The sequence below is a fragment of the Triticum dicoccoides genome, chromosome 5A (assembly GCF_002162155.2).
Source record: "Triticum dicoccoides isolate Atlit2015 ecotype Zavitan chromosome 5A, WEW_v2.0, whole genome shotgun sequence".
In the NCBI taxonomy this organism is placed as follows: domain Eukaryota; kingdom Viridiplantae; phylum Streptophyta; class Magnoliopsida; order Poales; family Poaceae; genus Triticum; species Triticum dicoccoides.
The window spans coordinates 91,335,255-91,343,821 of record NC_041388.1 but is presented as its reverse complement, the minus strand read 5'-3'; the positions used below and the strand labels follow the sequence as shown (position 1 = coordinate 91,343,821).

The following is an 8,567-nucleotide window of genomic DNA, read 5'->3' as shown; positions in this document are numbered from 1 at the left end:
ATGTATAGTTATTCTAGAATGTCCGATGCCGACATCAGAATTCTTGATGTGGAGAGGTATATTTGTTCATCAGGATACCTTTCTGAGCTTATCACTCCTATTCTTATGAAGACTTCTTGGTGTCGATGCTATCAGCTAAATAGATAAGAGTCCATTATACGTGGATAGCTGCTGCAAAATTTGTGTAAGATTTTTATTTTGTAATAAATGTTTTGATAATTACAACTTCCAAACGTGAAATAGTGTACGTGAAACGAGTATATGCCCAAATGGAATTTAACTTAAATATTAAATAAACATATCAGTGGTGCAAAAATAAGTTAAGCTATCTTTCTTTAAATAAAGCCTCATGAAGGGAAATATACCCCGTCCGATTAGAAAAAATAAATCCTCAAAACGATCGATTTTGGAGTCCATGTGAATATTCTCTTTCATGTATATATAAAACAAACAGGGCAAGAGATTCTTTTTCCTCACATTGAAAAATGAAGAGACCTCGGATTACCTTTTTGCCATGCAAAATAAGTTTCTGCATGTGGAAGGTCCGCACACCTACGTTTCTCCTATTTTATCCCCAACAAAGTCACTTTTATATTTCATGGCATATAAATAACAAACTGAACAATCCTGACATGCAAATATACTATCATTGAATTGTAGGAAAGTTGGTGGTATAAATATACATATACATAATTTTTTTAGTGGTCTCTTTTTTTGACAATTTTTGCAGGCTGAAACAATAATTCAGTTTTTTATTTGTGCCATAAGATTTATATCAGCTTATGGTGTAAGGTTAATATATCTAGGAGCGAGAAGAGGGACAATGGACATGCGGCATTTGCCTATGCAGGAGAAGTTACAAGTCAAAATGGCATGTAAATGAAGGAAGTCTCAAGCTAAAGGAAATGACCTTTCCTGTGCAAGATTAGTACTTTTTGTTTTCAGTTAGATGCTTATTGTAGCAAATTACTTCCACCGTCCCATAATATAAGATCGCTTTGCAAGGAAAAAGATCTATAAGTCTGCTTTAAAATGATCTGGTAGAATATGGATAATTAAACTCACACCTCCAGTGGAGAGCAGCGATACTACATTCCACTTCGATCAGCATTGAACTGCCCATGGGCAAAAATATTTTAAATTTCAAAAAATCTATCATGCTTTTTGCATGATTTGCTAGGTTCAATTTAATATGTCTAAAATATCTTTTTTGCTTCCTATTGTGTATACAACATGTAAATGCATATTTAACTACAATAATCTTTTGGTAATATGTTTCCTTCTCCAGTAGTATATTTAAATTTAATATAAATTTGTAAATGAAAAAAAAAAGATATTTCAAAAATTCTGATGAGCAGGTAAACAACGGCTAGTCTTCTGTTAATCACCCGCGATAACAGCGGGGATCACCAAAATCTCGTGCCTTCAGCCAAACTCCTCGCCCCAATCGCCGCGCTAAAAGCCGTTGAGCGACCGCCGACGAGCCATTTCGACGCGCTCACTCGGCCGCCAACTTCACCGACGGTGAAAGCCACTGCCACCAGGATATTTTGCTGCATTCCGCCGCTCCCGGATGGCTGGATCGATGGGGTTCCGGATCCACGTCGGGCGACCACGCCTCCGGATACTGTGGCCTCGTTCGGGCTCCTCGGCTCCTCGGGGGTCCCCGTCCGGTAGAGCTCTTCCTGCCCAGTATCCTGCGTGCGGAAGGATGGGGTCGGCGCGGGACGCTGTGGAGATCAGCTCCGACGAGGAGGACTCTCGCCCCGCCCCCGTGGCAAGGGAGTTGCCTTGCGATGATGCTGTGTTGAAGAAGGGCGAGTCGGACGACGCCGGTGTTGCCACGGATGACGACGACTGCGTGGTTCTAGATGGCGACCCTGATGGGGCGGTTGCTGTTGTGGGACGGAAGGGGGCTGCGGGGAACGATGTCAGCTCCGATGAACTGCAGATAGTTGCAGAGAAAGGCCAGGTATTTTGTTTCTAACGTTATGAACTGCGGGCATGCGTATGTGATTTCGGAGTCGACTTGCGAAGGTGATTCAAATTTCAAATAGAAAAGAGCATACAGAAATGTATTTGTATGAAATCGACACGCAATTTCCTTAAATGAAATCTATTGTATGTTCAGTCACTGCTGCAGAAGCAGAACACGACTTCTGAATTCAGATAATGTGCAAGCTGTTAAGGATGCATCATTCAACTTGTAGCATAGTGTCCATAGTTTTAAATAGCCGGCTATAGCCTTTTCAGCAGGGTGCCGCTAAATGGTCGCCTTCACAAATAGCCCGCTATAGCTGATTTGGAGGCCCGCCGCTATTTTTCGTAGCCCGCTATTTATAACATTAGTGTCTGCCGTTGCATCCTTAGACCACCGGACTTTAGCTGTTTATTTTTCCTTTTATTTGCATTCTGTATTGATAGTCAGCCATACACAACTTGATTGTGGGTTCATGGTCACTGCTGGTGCTATTTGGGCTTGTTTCTTCTAGTACAAAATGATGCCAATTATGATGTGTGTTCAAGAGAAGAGAAAAATTGTTAGATCGAAGTTGTTTGCTTGAGTGCATATATGAATACATTACATTCTTCGATGTCTACCTGCTCGTATGGTCTATGAATATCTGTGTTTTTTTAATTGATGTCTAACAAAGACAATTTGAGTTTTTGGAGTTCCTAGGAAGACCCTGCAATACTACTGTGAAGCTGCACTAGCATTAATTCGTTATTGGATGTATCTCTCCAGGTAGCATGCAGGGACTTCCCTCACTCGCGCCGTTTATGTTCTAACTTGCCCTTCGGCACTACTTCTCATGAGAAGCATTGTACCATGGTGAGTTACAAGCTTTCTCACTCTCTGATCGTGTTGGCAATGTGCTACAATGCGAATTCATTGTTGTTTTCCAAATGCAGTGCTACTGTTTTGTATGTGACGTCCGAGCTCCGTGCGATTATTGGGGTACAGGTCTCTCGATTGATGATCATTGTCATGCTACTGATAAGGAAACTAGGTGGAAAACACTGAGGCTTGCGTTCAAGTGCAAAGGGCTTCGAGCATCTAATCCAGAAAAGGAAAATGCCATGTACCCAGCAATGGCGTCAGTCAGCGGCCTTTCTCTTGGCAATCGGAGTCCTCTTCAGAATGTTGTGAACCAAAACAGGCAAATACATGCTTCAGTTAGAACCGCACCGAATGTAGCCCCAGCTGTCAGTGCACCAAGAGCATTCCCTGTGGCAAGAGCTGAAGGTAGCACAAGCAATGCTCAAACTTCTCAAGTTACTTATCCTGTAGCGACAACTGTCAGTGCACCAAGAGGAATCCCTACGACGAGAGCTGAAGGTAGCACAAGCAATGCTCACACTTCTCAAGCTACTCACCATGTAGCGCCAACCGTTGGTGCACCAAGAGTGTACCGTGCGACAAGAGCTGAAGGTAGTAGAATCAATGCTCACACTTCTCAAGTTTCTTATCCTGTAGCGCCAACTGTCAGTGTACCAAGGCCACACCCTGCGGCAAGAACTGGAAGAGGTTCAAACAACGCTCACACTTCTCAAGTTACTTATCCTGTAGCTGCTCCAACTGTCAGTGCACCAAGGCCACAGCCTGTGGCAAGAACTGGAATAGGTTTAAACAATGCTCACAATGCACAAATTACTCACCCTGTACAACCAACTGTCAGTGCACCAAGAGCTTACCCTGCGGCAATAGCTGAAAGAGGCAATGCTCAAACCGCTCAACTTACTTACCCGGCCACTGCCAGCCACCACCTGCCGGAGCCCGAGCCTGACCAGTATGAAGAGTACTGGGAGGACACACCAGAGGAATATGCATCAGAGGGATCCACAGTGTATGTCGGGAACCTACCCTACCACATTGACGACGACTCTCTCGCACTGAATTTCCAGCATGCCGGAGTCGTTGTTTTCTCGGAGGTGAGCCTTTTTAGCTCTTCATCATCCTTATCCGTTCTATGATATATGAAAAATATGCCCCAAATCCATCACTGGCATGAATGGACTGTTTGTTTGGCAATCTGTTTCATCAGTACAGTTTTTTTTAGAGAATTTCATCAGTGCTGCTGAGATGCAGCTAGCAGGATATATATTTCTTTCTCTCCTTGTTCTAAAATGCAGATGTTTGCAGGTCATTTACGATGACAAAACAGGCCAGAGCTGTGGATTTGGGTATGTCACCATGAGTACTGTTCAGGAGGCTGAGAAGGCTGTTAGAATGTACCATGGATATGTGAGTATTTTCTGTAGCTTCATGGGGGGCTGGTTTATACTTCAATACGAGCCAACTTAATCGGTCCCTTCATTCTGTTAACCCTGTTTACTAGCTTATTGATTCATGGTTGGTATGAAGTATGTACACCAGAGTGATCTTTAATCTATTTCATTTCTGGTAGCTTTTAGAAATGTCTGATGTGTAGTTCAGTTCATATGCTAAAGGCAGGCTGTAGAAACCTTATGCTTTGGGCTTCGCTGATTAACTTTTCATGTGGACATTACAGGTGATATATGGCAGTGTCAGACCTCTGACGGTATATATCACAGCTCCCTGTCAATCTGGGTCTCCGTTCGAAATCTTTGTGTGCAATCTGCCGTGGCAAGTGGACGACTCGTGGTTGGAGAAGCTGTTCAGCGCGCACGGCGAAGTGGTTGATGCTAGAGTAGTCTACTATGAGCGCAGAGGAGGGACCAGGCGTTCAAGGGGGTTTGGTTTTGTCACAATGGCGACGGAGGAGCAATCGTACTACGCGATCAATTCTCTCAACAAGCAGGTCAGTGTAACAACTGGTTGGTTTCAGTGTCAGCTCAGAAATCTGGTTTTCACTTTGAATTTCTGCAGGTTCTGGAGGGACGTACCCTGCGAGTGAAGGTTTCGAGGGAGAGTCCACAGCAAGGCTATTGAAGATATATGTGGCACGGCTGATACTGCTCAAGGCCTCCTCCGAAATGCATGAATTGGAAACCACAGTTTAGGGAAAATACAGGAACTACAGTGACATGCCTTGTGCAATGATACAGGAAAGTGAACTGCATGAATTTTTCGTATTGTTCATCTAGGAAGTTTTATAAGAACTCCGCAGGTGTTTGCACAGAGAAATGCCCAAGCTTCGATGAGATTGAGACCTCATGTTTGTTCTCCACAACATCCATGAGATTGAGACCGCAGTTGTAAAAGAAATTCAGGGTTTCAAATCGTTCAGCTTTTCCTCCATTTTTCCTCGTATTCAAACTGTTTTCATATCTGGCTACTTCACAGACCTCAATTTGTGCAACAACTCAGTTGTTTTGTGCTGACGAGGGCGCCCAAAAACTGAAAAAACGCCAAAATTGTACTCCCTCCGTTCGGAATTACTTGTCGCGGAAATGGATGTATCTAGACGTATTTTAGTTCTAGATACATCCATATCCGAGACAAGTAATTCCGAATGGAGGGAGTATCTTTGTCACGCGCTGAAACTTAGGTGGCCCCTAGCTGGTTTCTATGATCTATAGCAAAGGGACTAACTTTTGCTCTAACTGATCCCAAAGATGCTATTTCTGGAAGATGATTTTCCACCCCTCAATTTTTGAGGAACAAGTATTGGCAAAAAAAAATTGAGGAGAAAAGTATTGGCAATATTAAGGACAGTTTCATAGCTTAAAGCATCTACAGCCGCAAACACTAAATCCGACCCCTCAAATGCCCGCAGATGTGCCTGGATGAATCCACGGGCAGTGACCGGGGACCCCTCATTTGTCTGCTCCCACAGCCATGTCCCTCATATCTGAACCCCCAAATCCATGCAACCCATGCAATGCTACGTAGATGAACACGATGAACACACTTAATAGCAACAATCAGACTAAATCCCTCCGATACAAAAGCATCATAGTTCATCGTCGGACAAAAGGATCAAAGTTTGATGTTGGACAGTGCAAATCCATACTAAAAACTACAAAAAACATGGATAAAACTAAGAAGGGCGGAGGAAATCACCATTTCCTTGCCGTGCCTTTCCCCTTGCGGTCGCCGGTGCGATTGTGCCCACCCTTGTAGGCGTTGGCATCCGTTACGTTCGAGTCGTTGTCGAAGCACATTTGGCCCATCGGCCTTGGGAGCAAGCGGTCCTACTCCTTCGCATCCTGGGCCGCCTTCGCCTTGGCCACCGCCTCCTTAGATGCCTCGTGCTTCGGTAGCTTGTTAGCGAGCTGAAGCACTTTGGCATTCTTGCGACGGAGTCGCCGCACATCCGCCCCTGACGTCGTAAGGAAGCGGCGAAGAACCGACATGAGGAGCACATCCTTGGGATCCACCGGCGCGCGACCAACGCCCCATCCATTGCGGCCCTCTACCTCACCCGCTGTCGCTCGCGGCAGGCTGCCCGTGCCTCATTCGGTCGTCCTTGTCCGCGTCGGCGCCGGCGCGGGCACGAGGACCCATCGGTGGCTGGTTACCCCATCCGGAGCAGATTGAGCTTGCAATGGGGGGCGGCGTACCTGGACAGGCTGGAGCGATCGAAGTTGTGTGACAGGTGGGAGGGCCCGATGATGTCGCTGGCACTGCGTCGATGGGTGACGGTCGTTGCGGAACCGGAGTTGCCGTTGCCGCCTGGGTCCAACCGCGACCACCTCAAAGCGATCCAATGGGCGATCTCCTCCACATCGTCTGGCTTCGCATCATGCAGCAGGCTCGCCCACTCGTCGGAGCTGCCAGATCTGCCACCGGAGCCGGCGCTGCTGCCGACGCTAGCCATCGATCGAAAGCGGAGGGGACTAGGAGTGGAGGAGATGGATAAAGAGAGAGTAGAGTGGACTGATTGACTTTTTTTAGACACAGTGGACTGATTGACTTTGATCAAGGGTTTGTCTGAAGGGGATATTTGTGGGGCCAGGATGAGCCAGGCTAGGCCAGCCCGACATGACGGACGCACCCGGATGCGCTCAGGCCTCCCATATCCGCCCTAGATTTGGGATGGATATGAGGGGTGCAGAACAACTTGACGTTTGGGGCCGGTTTGAGGAGCTCAAGTGGGTCGGCTTTTTTTTGGCCCGTCAGTGACGGGTCCGTCTGCTCGGGCGATTGGGAGTGGTTTGAGGTGCCTGACTGTAGATGCTCTTAGTGTGGTCACATATCATTTTCCTGGGCTCACCCTCTTGATCCGAGGGAATGAGCCGTATGGGTATGGATTATCACTCCCATGTCGTTCATACCCTGGGGTGCCATGTCTGCCATCGCCCGCTGATCTGACAGGGCATCACCGTCCTCGCCCGTGTTTCTCCCCTGTTGGGAGCCCACTATCTTTATCATATCCTCTTATCCCATCGGGCTGGTGGCGGGCCAAGACGAACAAGGATGGGCCAATCAACCCCGTATTCTCATCATTGCAGTGCCTCTCCCTGACGGTTATTGCACCTATGCAGTGCCGCCATGGGCCAACCCTCCACCTCGGAGGCTAGGAGAGGAACTAGGAGCCCCGTCTTGGGAGTATTCCTTAAGGCAAGTCGTCGGGAACAAGGCCGCATGGGATCCGCCCATGGAGTCCCAAGGTCGGCCTGCCTGATGATTGTCATCGTGGGCCGACCATGACCTGCCTGATTAGCTTGAGATGGGGGACTGCTACCTCTTGAGCTTGCGTTGTTTTTTCCCTTGAAAAGGAAAGGGTGATGCAGCAAAGTAGAGTAAATATTTCCCTTAGTTTTGAGAACCAAGGTATCAATCCAGTAGGAGACAACGCTCAAGTCACCGAATACCTGCACAAACAAACACCAACTTGCACCCAACGAGATAAAGGGGTTGTCAATCCCTTCACGGTTATTTGCGAAGTGAGATCTGATAGAGATGGATAAACGGTAAAGTAATATTTTTGGTTTATGGAACAGAAAGTAAAAGATTGCAAAGGAAGTAAATAGGAAACTAAAATAGTAGATCGGAAACTTATATGATGGAAAATAGAAGATTATATGATGGAAAATAGACCCAAGGGCCATAGGTTTCACTAGAGGCTTCTCTCAAGATAGAAAGTATTACGATGGGTGAACAAATTACTGTCGAGCAATTGATAGAAAAGCGCAAAGTTATGAAGATATCTAAGGCAATGATCATGAATATAGGCATCATGTCTGTATCAAGTAGACCGACTCCTCCTGCATCTACTATTATTACTCCACACATCGATCGACTCCTGCCTGCATCTAGAGTATTAAGTTCACAGAGAGTAATGCATTAAGTAAGATGACATGATGTAGCGGGATAAACTCAAGCAGTATGATGAAAAACCCATCTTGTTATCCTCGATGGCAACAATACGATACGTGTCGGTTCCTCTTCTGTCACTGGGATCAAGCATCGCAAGATTGAACCCAAAGCTAAGCACTTCTCACATTGCAAGAAAAACTAATCTAGTTGGCCAAACCAAATCAATGGTTCGAAGAGACTTGCAAAGATATCAAATCATGCATATAAGAATTCAGAGGAGATTCATATAATATTCATAGATAAGCTGATCATAAATCCACAATTCATTGGATCTCGGCAAACACACCGCAAAAGAGTATTACATCGAATAGATCTCCAA

The 8,567-nt window shown here is 46.0% G+C and overlaps 1 protein-coding gene across 1 annotated transcript; it reads left to right on the top strand.

Annotated features, from left to right (window-relative positions):
* The first annotated feature begins 1,627 nt into the window (after positions 1 to 1,627).
* On the top strand, positions 1,628 to 5,166 carry LOC119297048. The gene is made up of 6 exons (XM_037575001.1): positions 1,628 to 1,972; positions 2,747 to 2,833; positions 2,914 to 3,933; positions 4,145 to 4,246; positions 4,515 to 4,784; positions 4,853 to 5,166. The coding sequence occupies exons 1-6, from the start codon at positions 1,712 to 1,714 to the stop codon at positions 4,913 to 4,915; spliced, it is 1,803 nt and encodes a 600-aa protein (XP_037430898.1). The 5' UTR covers positions 1,628 to 1,711; the 3' UTR covers positions 4,916 to 5,166.
* Positions 5,167 to 8,567: the final 3,401 nt, after the last annotated feature.

Excerpts from the sequence above, each read along its gene's own strand:
- LOC119297048 (XM_037575001.1), top strand. The coding sequence starts at position 1,712 with ATGGGGTCGGCGCGGGACGCTGTGGAGATCAGCTCCGACGAGGAGGAC. Across the intron at positions 1,973-2,746 it reads TAGTTGCAGAGAAAGGCCAG|GTAGCATGCAGGGACTTCCC; the intron begins GTATTTTGTTTC and ends GTATCTCTCCAG. Across the intron at positions 4,247-4,514 it reads TTAGAATGTACCATGGATAT|GTGATATATGGCAGTGTCAG; the intron begins GTGAGTATTTTC and ends TGGACATTACAG.